Genomic DNA, 21,761 nt, shown 5'->3' on the forward strand with positions numbered 1-21,761 from the left:
ATTAATTTAAAAGGTATTGCTCCACTGATTGCAGTGCACACTCCTACCACATTTACCTCCTCATTTCTTGAAAAAAAAAGAAGATGGGAAAAAACAGACATATAGGAAACTCAACACTGCAGTCCAGTCCTATAGCTGCTTCTCATTGGTTCACACACATGGGCAGATGGGGCCTTGCTGATGCAAGATTGCTTCTACAGCTGTAGGCATACTTCTCTGCATATGTGCAAGTCTCTGACATTGGCACAGCAGCTTTAGTTTCATTTACAGGGACATTTCACAAGTGTACTGAATTGTAGGGACCTTGATGGGTAAACAAACATTTGAAAGGCAAAGCTTCTGCATTTAACTTAAATCAGATTAACATTATTTTTGCCAGTACTCTTTGACTTGTCCTCCTTCCTGAAAAGGCTGTTTTCTCTTGCAAACCAAAATATGCATTTTCATAGAACACGCATCACAAAATCTCTTAGTTGAGATAGCAAAACCTTGGTGCCATAGAAGTCAGTAAAGTAACTTTGCCATTCTGTCACTGCTCAGAGTATTAGGCTCCACCTACATTGCTTACAAACTTCTTACCTGTCGTGAAAAGGCTGCCAAATCACAAGCCTCCTTCTCTGAGTCTCCCTTCAGTGTCTTAGAGTCTTCAGCCTCTGTACTGGTGCTTTCCCTACCTTTTGTTGTTTGGGGATTGTTATTTTGAATGTGAGTTGCTTCTGTAGGCTCCTTTATTGTTTTCTCTTGACTTTTGCAAGGTAGTTTCCCTTCTTTTCTGAGTTGTCCTCTCCTTCTGTAACCCCGGTAATTACTCTGAATTACTACTGCTGCCTTCTCTTTGTCTTCTGAACCTTGCTTTTCTGCCTCAGATTGCTTCCATGAGCCTCTTCTTAGTGACTCTTTTCTTGTGATTCCTTTACTTCCTGTAGGCATTGCTGCTTCCTGCTTTAGGTAGTTTCTTTCCACATCCCTGTCGGTCCTGGGCTGGACCACAGCAGATTCTTGATTTTGCCGGTCTGCACTGATTGTGTCTTGATTATTCTGCTCTTGCTGAGGTCTAGGTTCAGCTGAGGTTTTGACAGAAGATTTGCTGGGTAACTCTTCCAAAGAGTCCTGTTCTTCACCTTCACTGCCCTCTTCTACTGCCAGGTTCTGCTTCACAGGAGCTGCCTCTCCTTCACTAGAAGTTTGCTGTTGCTCCTCTCCATTCCCCGTGTCAGTGTACCCAGAGCACTTGCTGTCAGTGACAGCACCAGGTTCATCTTGAGTCTCCTCAGTTGCTACTTCTTCCAGTGTATAATTTTGAGCTGGCTGCAGTTGTGCTTCAAGGAATTCCACAGCAGATAATTCATCCTCTGCTATGGCAGCTGCTTCTTCTTCTGTTCTAGGGAGGGCACTCTCAGTTGGACTTTCCTCAGGATCTTGAAGTTCTTCATAATTTGCCTTCTTGCTAATAGTTGCATTTTCAATTTCTTGCTTTCTAAGTGATTCCCTGAATTGAACAGAGTTTTGGGCAAAAATTACAGCTGAAGGAGACGAAGAATAGAGACACCTTTACAACTACCTTTGGTGATCTTTGTGTACTAACTGACAATTTGATACATTGCAACATGATTTAGTTATGTTGCAGTATGAATTTAGTGCATATATCTGGAATTAAAGATAGCGTTTTCTCTTGTTATATTATTATTATTATTAATATTGGTAGTAGTAGTAGTAGTAGTAGTAGTATCTCTTAAAGTGAAAGGGGATAATATTATTATCATCATCATCATCTCTTAAGTTAAAAGGGACATCCCTGTAAAACTTAATGGAACATTGCCAGGAAGAGAATCTAGGTTGTGTAAAACACTAAAGAATTAATAAATAATAAGATAAAACAGTAAAGAATTATTTTAAATGGTAACAAAAACATAAGGCATAAACCTCTTAGCATTTCAAGGATGTATATACACACACAATCCTAAAGGTATTCTGTGTTTCCTCTGTCATCACCTTTACTTTTCTTGAACAGTATCTTAAAACAAGAACACCTCATTGCAGGTATCTATCTCATTCTTGTCTGAACATTTTTGTATTATGAGCTAATTCCAAAGAGACTCATCTATAAGTTACATTAACATTACAGGTAGGTACAGTGTTGTTGATTTTTCTCCTTAATGTGCCTTTATTCCTTGGGCTTGAAAAGAAAAGAAAATTGGCTACTGCCATTAAAAACCTTCACATAAATATACATTACTTCTGCATGCATATCTAGAATAATCCTAATTTTCTTCACTCTTGCCTTATAATGTTGTTAATCAGTGCTGTAATTACTGGAAAGGGACACGTTTGAGTGACATAAGAGAAAATAACACTACCTCCTGCTTTTGAAGACCTTCCTCTCCTTATATCCCCTGTAGTGAGACTGAATTGTTATTGCTGCTTTGTTTCTTGTTTCAGTTAGTTCTTTTCTCTTCTTCCTGAGTAAGTATCCTCTGGCAACTGATACAAATTGTAATGCAAAACCTTAGGCAACAAGCAATGGGTGCCACATACATTTCAGACAGTCAAATACTAACAGCATTAAACAAAAGCTAATAAGGAAATACAGACCAGGGTGCCTATTATGATTATATTTCATCTGAAATGATTCCCATAAAACCTTTTTGAGATTTCAGAAAGCTGTACCCTTTCTACATGAGGATACAAAGAAGCTCTTTCTTCATATTTTGTTGGACTAAAGAAAATATAGGAAGATGCAGAATAAAACAGAAGCACAGAGCTATTCAACTGCCTCTAGAACACAGTACTCTGAGCTTAATGTACCTGCTTTGCCTGATACAGGCAATTGATTTGACTCTGTCTTTCATTTCCATGGGAAATGTCTGATTATCAGCCTATAGAGATTACCAGGCTGTCAACTGGCACAGGCTTGGAATTAGCTGAACATTCGATAGATTGGAGAGAAACTGAGAATTTTTTAGCTCAGCAGTTACAGAAGACTTAGCTCACGCTCCTTCTTCAAAGACTGATTATTCAAAATGAAAATGCTCAGCATGAAAAGATGTGCTAAGCTCCACAGTAACCAGGTGCACTGTGGCAGAGAAACTCCCTACCTGTGCTTTGTGGGAGGCACAAGGGTAATTTTCTGGTTTGAAGCAGAAATAAGGACTCAAACATGGGCCTTCCCTGGGCCATGTAGGTGCTGATGGGTCACTGGGGCCTGGATGCAGTTGCCAGCACGTTGGTATCTGGTGCCATCTGAAGTGCTCCAGGATAGCAAGGCATCCACATGGAGCTGGCAGAAAGAACAGGACAGATGGGACTTTCTGGACAGGAAAAGTTGGGTATACCAGGTGAAAGAAAGCTGGAGGCCAGACCAGATAACCAGGGCACCTCAAATGACACTAGATACCAATATGAGGGCAAATGAGCTGAGCATTTGCTGATTTTAAATAAAATTATTCAAACCCTAGGCTCTACTGACTATAACAGCAGTTTAGACACCTAGATCACATTCAGACATCTACACTGAAGTGTCCTAATCAGAAACTGAATTGCATTCAAAATTGCATCTTGCTTCAAAAACTTTTGAACTTGTAAATAATTTCCTAATGGGAACTGGCACAGTCTCCACAGTGCTGTGATTTGGACAAATTGCAATTCCAGGGATTCAGCACAAATCTGCTAATCCCTGGCAAAATAAAAATAACATAGTGTTTTGTCAAAATATTTCTGTTGAACTCTAATTCCAAATGCAGTACCAAGAGTATGGGGATAGGGGATTCAGGTGATTTAAATACTCTGTGGACATGGTATCTATGGGACTCTTTCTTCAACTCTGCTGAGGGTGTTTTGCATCACAGTGAAAAGGCCAAGCTCACTCAAAAATAAGAAGGCAGCATTAGCAGTCTGTTCCAACTCATTCATATAACTTAGTGCTAAGTTTTGGGTGCTTTAGCATTCCCTACTCATAACTTAGACCAGCTTGGGCTCCACTAGGTACAGTCAATCCATGTAAGAAGGACCGTATAAAATGGGCATAAATTACACCTTGGTAACTGGATATAGGACAAAGAAACACAAACACATATTGGAAGTAGCACAGTTGGATTTTATATTGCAGTCTGACAGAGCCTGAGAAAAGTGGAAATTGTAAAGCACTTTGAATACTTCTTGAGCTTCTTGGACTTCTGAGACAATTCTCTTTCCACTTTCATATAAAAGCAACTCAACAGGAAGAGTTTTGAAACAAATCAAGTTATAAATGGGCATGGCAATATAAGCTGCATCTGGTCTTTCTTTTTAGACTATTCTTGTTCACTTTTGAGGTTTTCTGAGAAGTTTGTAATGATATAGTTGCTGTCTAAGCTTTGTTTTCAAACTGAAAGAGTACTTTTGTATTGCTTTAGAAATAAATGGGGGGAAAATGGAGAGAGCTATGTAAAAATGGACTTCATTTGAGTTTTGGCTTCTTGTGCACTGAAGAAGTTGAAATGCAACTGCAGACATGACAGAAGGTGGAAAAAAATAAACATTTGGGCCATTAACAGCGTAAAATGGTAAGTTTATACTTTTGTATTTGCTAAATATCCTAATATAATTGGCTGTGTTCAGATATGTAATAATTTTTGGCACATTACTGGATTTTATGCTGGTTTTAGACTGTTTTCTATACTGAAGTTCTACCAAGTGAAGTGATCTTCAGTACACACTGGTCCAGTGCAATTAACGAATGTATCTGACAATGATTAAAACCAACACTGGTGGTGGTATATACTCATGAAGGCATATCTGAGGTTGTTTAAATCTAGATAGCCTGGGTACTGGCAGCAGTAGCTTATATTTGGGTTGCCACCTTTGTAATTACTGAAAATGCTGTGCAGGTTTGTGCCAGCTGTTTTTATAGAATCATAAAATCATAGAATGGCTTGGGTTGGAAGGGATCCTAAAGATCATCTAGTTCCAACCCCACTGCCATGGGCAGGGACACCTTCCACTAGAGGGGATTGCTCAGAGCCCCATCCAACCTGGCCTTCAGTCCTGTATCTCTCCAGCTGTACTGCTCCTATTTCAGAGCTGCCTAGACTGTGTCTAGCTTGGGGATGTCTCTGTAGGGACAGGGAAAACCAAAGTACAGGGAGGAAAAAGGGGTGTCCCATAGCAACACCTAGGCCCAGGGTCATTATGGCTGCAAAAGAGAAACAAAGGGATGGCAGAAAAGAAAAAGAGACATGAATGAATTTACAGCTTGCAGTCTTCCCAAATATAACCATTACTGATACATTACAAACCAAATTCCTAATTGAGCAGCACCCATACACTCATGATATGCAGACAGTGTTGAGTGGGATTCAACAACACCCACAGCTGGGCAGCTGTAGTATTCAGACTAGGAGTGACAAGGTTTGCTATGGCATTTGAGCATCCCACTTCACAGCAGTGGAAAAGGCCTAAATCACTCTGAGGTACAGGTAAGAGAATAGAGTCACCCATTTCAGCCACTGTATAAAGACATATAATAGATAAGTTATACCTCAGAACATGCAAATGAGCATAGTCAATCAGTGTAGTGAGAATCCGGGTCAACACACTGTGTATGGATAACACATTAAAAGCCAAGAAAGCAAACAATTCTTACTTGCTTGAAATTTGATCATGTATTCTTCCACTTTTTTATTATGCTTTGCATTTTTGTATTCTTTACGAGCAACAAACCCCCTGTAAACTGAAAAGAGATGTTAAAAACTAGGTAATCCACTAGGTACAAAAAAGAATAAAAATATTCTGGAATTACAGACCTCTATTAAAATGTTCATAAATATTTTGCAGGCTTTATGTTTCAGAAAACATGGCAAACAAGCACAAATAGTAAATCTACATAAAAATACATTTTCTGGTTAATAAAGTTATTATGAAATAAATGAATATAAACCACAAGATAATCAGAATGCAAAATAAGATTATGTTTGAAAGTATTAAAAAAATCAGTTGATGCTTCCATCAACAGGGTAATTGGCCTTATTATCTAGGACAGTTAATATATTTTATTTTCATTATTACTTTATAGAACCTTGTCAGTGCATGCCAGAATATTATTAACAAGAGTATCATCTGTGCAATCACATCCTTCCATTCTTAAAACTGCCTTTTGAATATAACACTGATAAATTTAATTTCAGTAAAGACATTTTCATAACCAGGTTAAAAGAATTTTTTTTTTTCATAAGAACAGATATGACCAAGTATATTTTGTCAAATGTAACAGCAGGAAAAGAGCAAAATCCACATCCAGCGTACACATTCATCTATCAACTGTACACATGCACTAGCTTTAAGCAAAATGTTAAATGTTTTAAAGCTATTACCTGACTGTATTTTAATAGCACTTTGTTCCCTTTGTTCCTTTATCTTTTTGTATCTCCTCGAACCCAGCCACCCTCTGACATAAGCTTGAATCAAAATAATCATGTCAACTGTCTCCTTCCGCATTAAATTCAGCTGCTCCACATGATAGTATTTGAGGAATACCTTAAAAAGAGAAACAAACAAAAGTTTTAGTTACCTTCCCTGCCCTTTATTCACTCGATCCATTTAACATCAGCAAGAGTTACAAGCTGGTTTCAAATGATGAACAGACCCTTCAGTTGTAGTACCTAAAGGATAATTCTTAGAGATAACATTTTCATTGTTTGGGATATTAGTTTACCTTACTCTTCTCTTCAGCATCTTTCGTCATTAATTTTTTTATGGCAAGATTTTTTAAAGTTCCAGTGCAAACCTTCAGTCTGTAGCTATAAATCTGTTTTCAAAACTACAAGGCCGACAGTTTTGTTAACCTCACAAATCTAATGTACATTACATAAACATGATCCAAATCTGGAACCTTCAATTCTCCGTTTCCCAATTTAAAGCATAGTTTGTTTACTAAATTGCTTTTATCAAGCATGAAACACACGTAAGTCCGGAAAATGAATCCAGCACAAGGGTCACCAACACATCCTGGTGTATATTAAGGACTTTGCTTTTTAAAAAGAGTAGAGACCAAGAGCTATTCCAACCAAATGGGTGAGAAAACAAATTGTTTATTATGTTTACAATGGCATACTAGAATGAAGAAGATACAGTATATTAAAAAATTACTTTCGTTTTTCCAAGAACCCAGTTGTCAAGGTGGGCTTTTTCCAAGATGGCAGCACAGGTCTCCGGGCTGACTGGAGGATCATCATTTGTTTTGTAACAGATGAGGTAATACCTAAAGACAAATGCATGATTCTTTGTTTGATTAATGGAGAATAATTCATGCAAATACATTTAAACCATTCTTTTAAGTAATAAAAACAATTGCATGAAAGAAAACATAGCACTGAAAAAACCAAAACAGCATCTGAAAGAAAGTGCAGTTATTTATACACAGTACTAAGAAACTCAGTCAAAAGTGGATGAGTGACATATTGCACACCCTGGAGGGTTTTTAATTCTATACCAACACCAGAAGGTTTTTAAAAAGAATTCAGCCCAAGTAGAATAGCACAATATTTCTTTCCTGCTCACTACATACTGTGAAAGTGATTTCAGTGGCAATATAAAAATAAAATAAAAATATTTTAAAAGCTTTTCTGCCTAAATTATATTATCTCATATTTAGAAATGTCACGAAAATTTCCTATCTTGTCTCATGTGCTAGACCATCTGCCTTTGAGATACTTAATAGATGCTGAGATGCATCCCAGCCCTTGTTAGCTCCTTGGAATTAGTTTTGCAGATCCTTTTTGGAACATGTAAGTGCCATTGTGACACATCATCTGTAAGCACTTAATCTGGCAAACTCATTACTCAGAATTAATTCTGACTAGGAAAAGAGGTCACGATGCTCACTCACAAAAATTACCTGTGATACACCAGCTCAGTTGCTGGATAGAAAATACTTGTTTGTTCCAGGACTTTCCCAAATGCTCTATAACAAAATGAACCATATCTATCTTGGCTTTTTAATTTAAGAAAATTACATTAATTATGTGCGCTTCCTGAGAGTACATTCTGGGTTTTTTTCTTGTTATTCAGACTTTAAATACAAAGCCTGGGTTTATCAGCTTTAAATGATGGTAACAGTTTGCACATGGAATGATAAAAGAGACAATGTAGATTTCTTCATTATTACCTACAGTTCCCTTTTTCTTTCTTCTTTTAAAACACAATGAATAGGCTTATTTTTGTTTCAACCAAATAATAATGCCATTATCTCAGGTCTACCTGTAACTCTCAATTACTAAAAAACCCCAACCCCAAAATAAGACATACATTTAATAAAAATCCTTTTTCCTTTCAGGGCCACGTCCTCAGTGCCAGAGATCTGCACAGCCTCACTGTAATCAGGGGCACAGTCTCTAGAGAGCTACCCCATTATGTTTACTGCTTTTATCTATGTTACTTGAACAGTTAAGTTTGGGGGATTTTTTAATAAAAATCTGTTACCAAAAGCTACAGCACATCTTGTAGTGATAACTATCTCTTTCCATGCTGCACTCTTCTAAAAACTGCATTCTTCCAAAACAGCAGCAGTTCCAGGATTATTTTTTCCAGAAACGGGGCTTTAAAAACATCCCTTTACTGTTCCCCTCTTATCTCATGCACCTGCAGCACTCTGCTACTAGCTCTCTCTTTCTAGTGCACTATTTCTTTTAAGTGCTTCTGTCCAAAGAGGTGATGCTTGTTTTGATCTCTGTTCCACACAGCTCTGTTCTGATTGAGACAAATACTCAGGGTCTTTATTTGTAAGAGGAAAGTACAGATTTTTGGGGTGGAGGAAGAAGGTAGCTAAAGGAATAATACAACCACACTGAGTTCATTACTCTGCTTCTTAACAGAAGTGACTAATATTACAAATTATATTTTAAAAAACACTATGCACTCAATGAGCTTTTCAGCCCTAGACTAGGAACCCCAAATCATCATCTACCCTTGCATAAGCAGATGTTGTACAGTGCTGGAGCTTGGGAGCAGGAGAAACTGTGGTGTTCCTTGGATGGTGTGGCTGCAAATTCTTGGCTTTAATTTGAAGTAATGCATTTCTAATACTGAAGGTATAAGCAAGTAAAGTTCTACCTGAATGCTCAGAGAGCCTGAAAAATCTGTGATTCATCATCTTTCCCTACCCATTAGGTTATGTTACTAATCTTGTGCCCGAACTACTCTTGGTCAATTTGTCTACAACCTTCTTTGTCACAGGAAATGTCCTTGTATTTTTTTTCAAAGACCATGCCAAAACAATGCTGGTCCTCAACAAGCACTGGATGGCAATCGTAGGAGAGAAAAGAGCTTCTTCACGTCGATGTTACCGTTTTATGAAGTTAGCGAAGAGTATTCGGTGTGAGTAACCCTGCCTTCGGATCCGCGCTGTCTCCAGAATTCCCGTGTAACGCAGCTGAACCAACACTTTCTCTTTGTCAAACTTGTTTGCCTGCCGGTCATTGTTGGGCTTGATGCACCTGACAAAATGGGGCTGGCCAACAACCATTTTGGATAACAAATCCATTAGAGAATACTGCAAAAAAGTAACAAGAGATCTGTCACCAGGATACTTATGAAACTGCTATATAGGTCCATGTGTAGTTGAAATTTTATTTCATATGATCAGAATCATGTCCAAAACCATATGCATGTCATTAAGCGGACACTTTAAGAGCAGATGAAGTAAATGACCCCCCAAAAATTCTAGCTTTTCTAAGCTACTAGTGTATACCACTTGCAAGAAACACTAATTCCAAATGAATGGACCAAATTTCATCCAGGACATTCTCACAGATTTCCATGATGTCCAACATATGACAGAACACTTACACTCCTTACATTTACTTGCTTATCTTGGAGCTTTGCTAGGTAATTACAGCCATTTTTCTTTTTATTGTTGTCGCCTATTTGAAGACCCATGTTCACCCAGAAAGTAAATCATCCATCTATGGATGGGAAGGGGAACAGAAGCAAGCCAGTAAATATTTAAATTCTTTCATTAGGCTGGAGGAAACGAAGGCTACCCCAGAAGAAGGGCTGGTTGAACTGCTCTAATCTTGGTGTGTCTAGTTCATTGTATAGACTGATGGTGATACAGTAACTGCCCTGCCTAGAGGAAACTTCCGAGGAGGGCAAAGCTTGAAGATCACAACTCCAAAGTTGCATTTTTCCCAGCTCCCCAGAGTACCAGGCTAGCAGAGGGGAAGCAGCCTGTAGTTCCCCATGCCAGCTGAGGGGAATCTGACTGTAAACAACCTTGACCGGTGTTTTGAAAAATTGCTTCATGGGGGGGATCTTATTAAAACACAAATGAAGAGGATCATTCCTCAAGATTCAACCTGACTCAACAGAAAGAGGCAGCCAGGAGGTAATGCAGCTCAGCAGTGGGTTTCCTACATGAAACCAGTGTAGGACGTCAAGAGCCATATGTTTCCTATTAAAATGTGCAATTCCATTCTGGACAGAAGCTGCACCATACAGCAAAGTGCTTAATTAGCTCCATCACCAGTGTGCCAACTGAACACAAACAAGTAGGACACGCTAATGGATATCTTTTTTTCCATGCAGTCTGAGGTGGCATATGCTTTTCTCAGTCACTCATAGATTTCTGTGTATGAGTAAATCAGTGGGGCTGAATGGTAGATTTCCATTTAAGAGCATTAGCTATCATGATCTAAGCAAGTATGTCCAGGGCAGAAAATAGTATCAGAAAAGTGTAAACGTAATTAACTCATTTGCAGCCTCTGATGCTAGAAGTGCTGATAATGCACTGAATCACAGACATTAATTTGAATGAGATTCAATATTTTTTTCCATCTAGAATATTCAAACAGTATATAGCTTTGGACCACTGTGGTACCTAAACTGAAATTATCCTTCACAGTCCACAAAGCTGTGCAACTGTATCTAAAAAAGAGAGATCTGGCTCCTCATTGTTCTGACATAGATGTAAGTGAACTCCTACAGGTCATAAAATCACAGAATATATTGACTTGGAAGGAACTCATCAGGATCATCAAGTCCAACTCCTGGCCCTGCACAGGACACCCCAAGAATCACACCATGTGCTGGAGAGTATTGTCCAAATGCTCCTGGAACTCTGCCAGGCAGGTGCTGTGACTGTTTCCTTGGAGAGCAGGTTCCAGGGCCCAGCCACCCTTTGGGTGAAGAATCTTTTCCTAATATCCATCATAAACCTCCCCTGATCAGCTTCATGCCTTTTCATTATGTCCTGTCACTGGTCACGAGAGTGAAGAGATCAGGGTTCTGCCCTTCCTCTTCCCCTCGCGAGGCTGTTGAAGGTCACAGTGAGGTCTCCCTTCAGTCTCCCATTCTCAGGCTGGACAGACCAAGTGACTTCAGCTGCTTCTCATAGAGCTCCCCTCCAGACCTTCACCATCCTCATGGCCCTTCTATGGATGCTCTCTAACAGTTTAATTTCTTTCTTATATTGTGGCACCCAAAACTGCCCCCAGCACTTGAGGTGAGGCTGCCCCAACCCCAGGCAGAGCAGGACAATCCCCTCCCCTGCCCAGCTGGCCATGCCGAGTCAGATGCTCCCTAGGACAGGGTTGGCCCTCCTGGCTGCCAGGGCACTGCTAGCTCAGGTTGCTGCTTGCCATGGACCAGGACCCCCAGATCTCTTTCTGTGGCACTGCTCACCAGCCTCTCATTCCTCAGTCTCTACACACAACCAGGGCTACCTCATCCCAGGTGCAGAATTTGGCCATTGTCTTTCTGAATTGTCACATGATTTGTTGAGGTCTCTCTGTAGGGCCTCTCTGGTCTCAAGAAGTGGATAGCTCCTCTCAATTTAGTGTCACCAGCAAACTTGGTATTCCTTTGAGCTGTGTGCTGAATTCATCATGAACATTCCCTCAGCCACTTTATGGTTTGCTGGGAGAGATGACTAAACAAGAGTTGGAAATTCAGAGCAGAACCAACTCTGTGTGTCACTTCAGAATGTCTTCACTGCTATTTGCTGTTTTAGGACCAGCAGCACAGCCAGTGCTTGGGAAGATCCAGAGCACTGCTGAAGGAGCCACAAGGATGAACTCTGGGCAGACTCTGTGCAGTGACCATCAAAAACTTTCTCTGGAGCTCCTGCTTCCAATTAACTTTGCCCTCTTTCTTAAACTCTTAAGGAAATGCTATACCACTAATGTCCAATCTCCCTTTATCTTCTTTGGTGAAAAAACAAGCAAGTGAAAGATTAATATTGATCATCATACATCATCATGACAGAAATGTGGCTGTGTAATCAAGTAAAGTTAAAGACGAAATATCACAATCTCCTTGATATTTGTACTGCACAGACTGCTGCACCATACATGCAGTTCACAAACTCTAAATGGATCACTACTAACTCAACAGGTGCATTTCAAAAAGGAAAGAATAAGCATTTTTTCTAGAAATATTTATTAAAAGATCTGACATCTTACTCTAAAATAAGAAGCAACTGTCTGTGTTTTCATGCTGGTTGTTTCTCTTGGATGATGTCCAGTATCTCCTGCTTCATTCTATAAAGATGAAGAAAAAATTACACTTTTTATCTCTAGTTAGCCTGCAGTGCTCTTTCCAATGCCCCAAGAAAGCTGCCCTCAGAGAACATAAATAATTTAAAAAGTATTCTAAACAGCAAAAGTTGGAGTATGATCACTAGCACAAATTAGTGACACCAACACTTTGCTACACAATGCACAAACATTCACACACACAAAGGGCACAAGTTGGTAACAGAGCATCTAAAAACTGCCACAAATAACTGGACAATGTCTGAGGTCCTGTCTGTTATTTCATCATCACTGTTAATCTGATAGTTTTCTAAGGAAAGTGGCTATACTCCACATCAATATTTTAATTTCTCTTATTGCCACAATTCAGCTGGGAAATAGTATTTTTTTTTCCCCCTGAAGTTGTTATAAAACTATAGCCAGAAAGAAGGGAAATGTTAGGTTTTTACCTCACGGAAGGAATATGAATTGCACAACACAAAGATATCCAGCTGAACAGAAAAGAAAATAGAAGAGGGAGAAAAACCAAGGAAGGGGTTACTCACTTACTTTCAATACCAAAACAGCTACTGCCTTTCTAGCTTAAATTAGGCTTCAATGCATAATCACAAAATCAGTTTTCTTACCTTCGTATGACTGATTGATTTTTGGGAGGTCCACATTTGATAACTGATTGTAGTTTTGCTTTTGGTGTGTGCCAGGTTACCTATGGGAAAACGAAAGAAAGTAACCTACCAAAGTGCTTGCATCTCATCTAAACTTAGAATGATCCTGAACCACCTTATTCATGCCCCCAGTGCAACCATATGATTATAAAGGTAATTGACTTTTTCAGAGTGTGTCCTCTTTTCCCCTTTAACCCTTGGGATGGAATGAGCTCTGAAGTAGTTGCATGAACACAGAACATGTTTTTTTCTCTTTCAGCTCATATGTCATCTGCTAGATAAAAAAAATAAACAGACAGACTGGTGTAGAAGGTAAGATAGATACATCCTAGAGCATCCATGTGGTTTTACCCTAAGAATGTTACTGTACTATTCTAGTTCTAATGCTACATATTAGTTAAAGAAAAATGTGCTAATACGCTTCTCTGGCCCTGAGGAAAAGTGACATGGCATGACTCAAGTTTATACACCTAAACTCTACTCTTTACTTCGCTTTCAACCCCCGGGAAAAATAAGATTGTATCTTTCCACAGAACTTGCTGGAAACCCTCACTGGCCTGTCCTTTCTCTGAAGTGTGGCTCAGTATTCCTGGAAGGCTGACATGGACCAAAACTGTCCCAGGGAGGCATTCTAAGCATTAATCACAATGAGCAGCCCTGTGGGAATGTTTCAGCTGCTGTTCACTGGCTCTGTTTGGTTTACTAGCACAGGAAAAGTCTTAAAGCCCTGACTCTGGAACTCTAAGCCAAGCAATATCTTCATTATGATGACTTTGAAGGACTAGATGCATTGACATACTCTACACAGACACTGGTCTTTTCAAGGAATAATGAAAATTCTGCTGAGCTTTCCATCATGTCTCTCTGTGTTGATAAACTCTAAACATTGCTGCATGCTGCCACTGCTTCTGCTAATAACATAACACCTCTGGGATCTCCCTCTCCACTGGGAGAGCCTGTATCTCTCTGTGCTCAGCTACTATCAGAAAGAGGTGGATAAGAGCTGGAATAACAGCTGCAAATATGTGTCATGGTAATGCACCTGGTATTATGTGATGATACCAAGGCCTAAACCTCCCTGGGGTTCAGCTGAATATGACAGGGTGGGAAGGAAAAAGAAAGGATTACTCACGGCTAACTTTAGCTATCTGAAAGTGAGGTGTCTACAGGATCCCTGCTGTATTCTGTGGAGAGACACCTGGAGAGAAAATTTTTCCCATCCCAAGAGAACCACCTGAGATAGGCAAGATGGGTTGGACTTTGGGTAATTCTCTACAATTACTCTGATTCTAGATAAATAACATGGATCAGAAACCTAACTTTTAGTTGGCTGTAGCTGGAAGGTTACACTGCTACATGCAGTGTTTCACAATATTTAAAAAGAAGACTAAAACAGCCTTCAGAGTTATCTTGCAAAACATGAAGACTTGGGATCAGTTCTTGGAACCATTTGGATGTGTACTTGGACTTTATGGAAATTATAGTATAGTATATTAGCAGATATCAACAAGTCAAAAAGTTCAGGCAAAGGCACTGAGCTCTGCGCTTTCCCAGGAACACTCACTTAAAATAAAATTCCAAAATCAAATTCTGCATTCTAATAGCAAAGCTCCCTTTGTAAAGAACAGAAGCCTTGCCAAAACCTCTGCTTCTGTAAGTTATAATAACATTTTCATTTCCATTAGGCTCTTTTAGCTTTTCTGCTAGAAATATGTCTCCCATGTAATTGTACAAGAAAGTAATGTTGTAAAGTACTTACTGTATGGCATCAATGCCATCACACAGGGAGTACTACAACACAATAACAAACCGGTTGTAAGGAGACTTACCCATCATTCTGCAGTGGAAGGCAGGACTTTGCAAGGACATAGTTCAAGCAATGTGCAATTTAGGAGTAATTTCTGTAGAGTCAGTTTTATTCCTCCACCTCTACTTACAAATTTCTTCAGGAAGAGCTTACTACAAGGACCCCGTCAGTTACCTATTGTAAAAAACTCTAAGACTGAAAATTCAGGAGTATCTTCTCAGTCTTTGCAGCAGATGTTAGAAGCCCCAACCTTTGCTCTCTACCACTTAGAGATAAATTGCACTGAGGCAATTTATATATGCCCTGTCCAAAACAGGCCAGTGACTTACCTGATCCTTCCTGTTCAGTTCTCAGCTCAAGAGATGCACTCCACTCCCTGTCTTGATCCCCTACCCTGAAGACAGGACCCTGAAACAAGTCTCTACCACTTCCTTGGCACTTGACCAGACCAATGTCTCCCCTGCAGCTTGAGATGGCTGCAGATCCATTCAGTATAGATTCCATGGTTGGAAAGTGAAGCCACAAAGTGTATAATGTCATCAATGAGCGGTCATATGAAACCTAGCAGTGGTCATCATGAAGGCTGGAGAAAACTAAGATCACCACAAAGCAATACCTGTTTTTGTGAGAGGGTGAGTTACCAGCTGTCGTGTCAGGTTGTTTTCAGATGATCGCAGTAGCAGCACAATATCAGCTGGCAGAGTATCTCTATTTTTGGCTAGGAATCCACTTGCATTATATAGAACCTGTTTAAAAAGTGCATTTATACATCTTCTTGGATTTTGAAAAGTAATTGTAAGTTTAAGCTTTCTGGAATAGGGCTTTTACTTTAACAAGATACACAAATAGTTTTTCATCAGGCTCACTCTCACTTCTACTCTTCTTTTTTGATCACTGGAAGTTCTACCTTTTCAATACTGACATATGATGCAAATCACTAAAAGCAAATCTATAATTCCAAAGTAGCTTGAGACATTTATTTTTCCAAATGCAGGTAGCAGTTTTAACCTGTGTGAATTTATCACCAGGACAAGTGTATTGCAGACACCTGTACATGTGCTAATGCACAATTAACAATGCATTTGATTTCAACCACATCACACAGCATTACCCATATGACTGTACAATCTTTCTGTGCTATTCATATTATGCTGTACTGGACCTAGGACTTAACACTCTTCCTAGGGATCTCTGTATTAATTGCAGTGGAAGTTTGCAGAATCACAAACTGCATATTGGCAACTGAAATCTCTCTAAAAACTCCCAGAACAGTATACCTAATTCAAAATGTACCTTCAGGGTTCTATCTTAATGGTCTAAGAGATTCACAAGAAAATCTGACCTGTCAAGAAGGGTAGAAGATACTGGGACATATAATTTAGAAAAACCCATCACAGAACAACTCAGCAACAGTCTTAAACGATGAAAAAGACTTGTAAAGGAAGAGGAAATAAATTGTTCTCCAGTTCCACAGAAATCTGGATTAGGGGTAATGAACTTACATGGCAGCAATGGAGATATAAGTTAGACAGCAGAAGAAACTTCCTAATGAAGGAATTTTTGAACACTGATGGGGCACTGGTGTAATTCCCCATCTTCAGTGGCTGGTAGCAGGAATGGTAGAGGGACACTTGGCTTTCCACTCCTTGCAGTGAGTTATGCTGTGTTGGTGAAATGCAACTCAGCTGGAGATGGGGTCCAGAGGAGTTACAAGAGGTTCTTTGTAGCTGGCTGTTTTACACAAGGGGTAAGGTATTTTCCATCAGCTGATGAGCAGTATTTGTCTCCTCCCAGGCTAGCTGCTCCAGCACTAGACCCAACCTGGTTTCCCATGAGAGACATCAGTGCTCACTCTGTACCCTTTAGAAGAGCTCAGAAGGAGGTGGGAGCTCCTGCTTTCCCGAGGCAGGTTCAGGTGACCAGTGCCATCCTGCTGCAGTGAAACCAAAGCTCCTCCTGTGTTTGTGCAGCACATGCAGCCAGTCACCTTGTATGGGAGGGAGGGAGGGAGGGAGGGAAGGGAGGGAGGGGAGGGAGGGGAGGGAGGGAGGGAGGGAGGGAGGGAGGGAGGGAGGGAGGGAGGGAGGAAGGAAGGAAGGAAGGAAGGAAGGAAGGAAGGAAGGAAGGAAGGAAGGAAGGAAGGAAGGAAGGAAGGAAGGAAGGAAGGAAGGAAGGAAGGAAGGAAGGAAGGAAGGAAGGAAGGAAGGAAGGAAGGAAGGAAGGAAGGAAGGAAGGAAGGATGCTGCTGCTCACTGAATGAAGCAGGGCCTGCACTCTCTGTCTGGCTGATGACAAAGAACAGAACAAAGAAAGGTTGATGGTGTGTAGGAGGTAGTAGAAAGAATGGAGCTGGGTCCTGGTTAGAAACAGTGGGAACAAGCATGGTGCAGGACTTTGAGGAACTAAGGGGAAGAGCACTGAGTTGCATTACATACCAGTTATGTTTTGGTTCTTCTATAATACAGTCAGTTCATTTACCTGGTGACATTTAAGAAAAATACACTCCTGCTATTGATTTTTTTTAAAATGAGGGATAATTACTTTTCAATTTACTTTTGATATGTAAGGCACTGCCAACATTCCCATGTCTGGACTGAAGAGACAACTGTTGAGAACAAACCCAGATGACCTCTTCTACTTCCTTCCAGCCCTACCATTCCACAATCCCCAACTAACATCATCAGGAGTCTTACCTTTCCTGCATAATGATAAATTCCAAAGGTTAGATCTACTCTTTTGGGTCTCCAAAAATATTTTGATTTCAAATTATCTTCAAATTTTTCTGAAAGGAAACACATAGCTTATCTTACTGGAGTTGCTGTACAATCATTCTCTTCTGAAGCTATATCCCTCCAAGGAGATTTCCTGACTTCTCAGCCAATGCAGAGGCACAAAAGAGACACTGATGTTTTTAAGGACAGAGATACCATAATGGTCTCATAACAAAATACACTGGATAGAGAATATGGGAGCTCTTGAACAAGTTACTTACTTTGGTCCCATTTTTTAATGTGTGACCTCAGAAAATCATGGAATCATAGAATCATTAAGGTAGGAAAAGATGTCTAAGATCACTGAGTCCAACCCTTAATCCACCACCACTATGTTCACCACTAAGCCATGTCCCCAGGTGCCACATCCACATATGTTCTGAACACTTCCAGATCTTGCTTTTCCAAGATTTTAATCTACATATATGAAACAATGCAGAAATCTTTCCTAAGGATTCTTTGAGGAGTTGTGAAGAAACATCCACTGATTGAGTGCTTCTGTGCTGTAGACTAAAAAGCACGAGGATAAAAGAACAACAAGCTCATATAATTGCTTTAACATGGGCATTGTTACTGGATGCTATTAGGTTTCCTGATTGCGTGTTGGCTACAATTCTAATTTGACACTTTGTACATTCAAAAATGAGTAAAACCAGGATTTATCTGCACAGAAATACCACTGAAATAATGAAGTCAATGGTAATTGCAGCTATTCAACAGCACTGAAATATTCAGGATCTGAATTACAATGACTTCAGGTGTTTTAATTTTAATTTGCGAATAGAAAACACTCAGAAAGCATAATTTGCTGAAAGGCACTGAAGCATGTTTGCAGTCATTACTCTTAAAAAGTATTAAATTTCTTTCTCAGATACTGCTCATTAAAAATCTCAGAGCTGAGCATGACTGAACTTTGCAAACAGTGCTCTTGGTCTGTGAACCTAGAGTTTTAACTCAGTTCGATCTTTACTCTTCAAGCTCTGCAGCAAAAAATTCCTGAAAATGGGAAAACTTTAAACCTGGATCAGCAGCTTAGGTTCATTTGAACTCTTGATGTTTCTCTATGAACTTCAAGGACACAACCATCCCAGCACGCATGTCTCCCTCAAGCACACTGTGACACTGAAATGGGTGCTCACTAAAAGTGTAACTAGCATGTAGTCTGAACTGTGCATGCCAAACAGAAACTGAACAGAAGACAAGCTCTAAAACCATGAAATTAACCATATACTTACCTACAAGAGTCTGATCTGTTGCTTGTGGGAATCGACTTTCCTCATCCAGCAGAGACAATAAACCCATTGGCTTCTGCAGGAACATATCTAGGAGGGGCCTGTTGTCCTCGTATTCTATAACTCTTGCATCGACACCTTCGTAAAGGTATTCATTCTGCAGCAAGGAACAGAGGGCATGCTTTGTCTGTCTACACAGAACCACTTCAGAAAATAATTCACAAACTGTCAATTGTAGCAAATTAAAACTGCATTGAGAGAGTATGCCTTAGGGCTAAAGTCATCAAGGTTTTGCAGAAACAAATGTCAGCTGGGATTTTGGTTTTGAATATGTCCTATGGCATATTTGGTTAAATAAGCTACTTTACAGAAATAGCAAGAATTAAAGAAACAGAATTGAAGAAGATAAAGTATATTGTTTGCAAACAGAGACCTCCGGGTCTATTTATTTCCCTGGTCTGAAATGTAGAAAATTTCTTAACCATTTAGAGCTATATTTACACTCCCAACTCATTGCTCAGATCCAAGTGATGGCTAAGATTTACAGAAATGACTACAGATTCCAGTGGCTTTACTTATTTGATCACCCTCCTCAAACACCTGGAAAAATTCTTAAGTGGAGAAGAAAGGTGCACATACTTTCTAAAAATGAAATAATTGTGTTCATACTTCCTACGAATTAAATAAATTGCCTCAGATTTGCTTCTAACACATTTTCATTCCTTTTAAGGAACTAGGGAAAGGTATTCCCTAAGATTTAAAAGGAACAGACAAGCTGGTGGGGTGGACTTCTTTGTTTGCTTTTTTTGTTTGGTTTGGTCTGGCTGCTTTTTTCCTGAAGACTGCAAATATCTGGATTCCTCCCACACTACAAAAAAAACAAAAACCAAATGTGTCCACAGCATGTCTCAATGGTTTTATCTTTACTATAATTTAGATTATAGCTGGAGAATACAAGAATGACCTTCCTTGATCCTTCAGCAAGGCAGAGGACAGCTGCAGATTTACCAAGAGACAGTTGCTCTAGGGACTATCACTTCCCATTATTTTTGCTTGAATTAGGTAAAGCAATACCAGTTTTCTACCACACAATGTTCCTGGTTGTGCCAGGGATGCCTTCAGTCCTGTGCAGGCTGTATTGTGAAACACAGACCTTTGATCTACTTTAAAATCATCCCTCTGCCAAAGGATAGTCTTTTATAAGTGTTGTATTCATGTATGGTGTTAACATCACAGTTCTGCCATCCTGAATTCATTGTGAGAAGAATGTCACAAAAATGAAAGATGGCTAATATTAATGAGTTCAAAGACCTCTAACCTTGGAAGACCTCTCCTTATGTGTCATTCACTTGAGTCTGAATGAGTGAAGAAAGCAACACATTGAGCATTTAAAACAGAAGTTCACTTTCATATACAACAGAAAAGCACCTGTTTCATACCTCTTAATCTCAGAGAAACAACAAAGGCATAAAATCAATAAGACTGGTCTAAGAATACAAGCACAAACAAAAATCTGCTGATCCATTTGAAAGAGGACACGAAATATATATCTAAACCCTTCCAGTATCCAGATTGATGTAATTTCCCAGGACACTCTTCACTCTAAGGATAGGTTATAATTCAGTTTATATGCCACACAAGGGTGTAATCAGCAAGAATCTCACCTACAGCCCCATGAGGACTCCTCATTTGAGACAAATAACATTAACCTCATTCGTGTCTCCCCTGAAGCAGTGGACAGGTGGAGTTTTGCTTTTTAATTTAATCAATGACCTGAGTAGCAGGACAAGACAGGAGAGTAATAAATGCATCACAGATATAGGTGAGAAGTTAATTATATACCTGTAGGAGCTGGTGGCAGAAAGGGAATGAGTCTGCGTTATCTCCCAGAGATAACATGGGAGTAAGGGCAGTTTAACTGAGGGCTACAGCCATACTGACACAGAGATGTTCATGGAACCAGCTATTGCTGCTTAGGATTGTCTAGAGTGCCCTTATCAAGGGGGCAAGGGGAAGAGACTGCTCAGGATGTCTATCAGAGGAGAGTGTTTCTGTGACACTCAGACATCCTCAACCAACCTGTCTAATCATAAACTTTTTCCAACTCCAAATGCTTGTGAGAGAGGCTGGTTTAGAGAGGTGATAAAAGTGTTCTCCTTGAAAAAGAAAGGAACTCTTAGAAGCTGTACTACTGTGCTATAACAGCAACACCTGCTCCCCTCCCTGCCCAGGCAGCACACAGGGCCTGACCCCCAAGCCTGCAGTGCGTGTGACCACTGAGTTTGTGTCCTTTGTGTCTCACAACAGGAGGAGTGTCAGCCCTGACAGCTTTGGTGATGCTGCCATCTCCCCAGCAGGATATGAAGGAGTTCACTCCATCACTTCCCACAGGCTCCTGAAGGATAGCTGATGACCAAGTCAGGCACCAGTGTGACAGATGACTCAGAAATGACACTGTATTACATTTTCTGATGCAGTGCTGGTTTCAACCACATCATTATGATACAAGCAGCAAGTATAAAAGCTTTAATGATGGACATCATAAAACTGTAATGAAACAGGCCTTATTTGAATTAGTAAGATGAATCAGCTACAGGATTTTGTAATCCCTTGTGATGCTTTGTGACAAGAAAGCTCCACAAAGTAGTTACTTCTTGAAATTCTAAAGCATAATCTATTAGAAAGTATCTCTGTGGATGGGATGTCAAAAGGAATAACTGAGTTACACTATTAATTGGTCTACCATCTCATCTTAGTATTACATGGTATCTTTCCTATGATCA

General features: G+C 39.8%; 1 protein-coding gene across 1 annotated transcript in view; it reads right to left on the bottom strand.

The window, feature by feature from the left end:
* Positions 1 to 21,761, bottom strand: part of MYO3A (myosin IIIA) — a 104,493-nt gene that overhangs the window by 15,723 nt on the left and 67,009 nt on the right. Inside the window, exons 19-30 of the mRNA XM_059869732.1 lie at positions 18,982 to 19,135; positions 17,669 to 17,757; positions 15,594 to 15,721; positions 15,305 to 15,477; positions 13,130 to 13,209; positions 12,432 to 12,509; positions 9,318 to 9,523; positions 7,123 to 7,234; positions 6,348 to 6,510; positions 5,621 to 5,707; positions 2,358 to 2,481; positions 580 to 1,489 (exon numbers count right to left, since the gene is read on the bottom strand). Of these exons, the coding sequence (XP_059725715.1) occupies positions 580 to 1,489; positions 2,358 to 2,481; positions 5,621 to 5,707; positions 6,348 to 6,510; positions 7,123 to 7,234; positions 9,318 to 9,523; positions 12,432 to 12,509; positions 13,130 to 13,209; positions 15,305 to 15,477; positions 15,594 to 15,721; positions 17,669 to 17,757; positions 18,982 to 19,135 (2,304 nt within the window). The remainder of the gene's footprint in view (positions 1 to 579; positions 1,490 to 2,357; positions 2,482 to 5,620; positions 5,708 to 6,347; positions 6,511 to 7,122; positions 7,235 to 9,317; positions 9,524 to 12,431; positions 12,510 to 13,129; positions 13,210 to 15,304; positions 15,478 to 15,593; positions 15,722 to 17,668; positions 17,758 to 18,981; positions 19,136 to 21,761) is intronic.

This window comes from Haemorhous mexicanus, chromosome 1, assembly GCF_027477595.1.
Source record: "Haemorhous mexicanus isolate bHaeMex1 chromosome 1, bHaeMex1.pri, whole genome shotgun sequence".
Lineage (NCBI taxonomy): Eukaryota > Metazoa > Chordata > Aves > Passeriformes > Fringillidae > Haemorhous > Haemorhous mexicanus.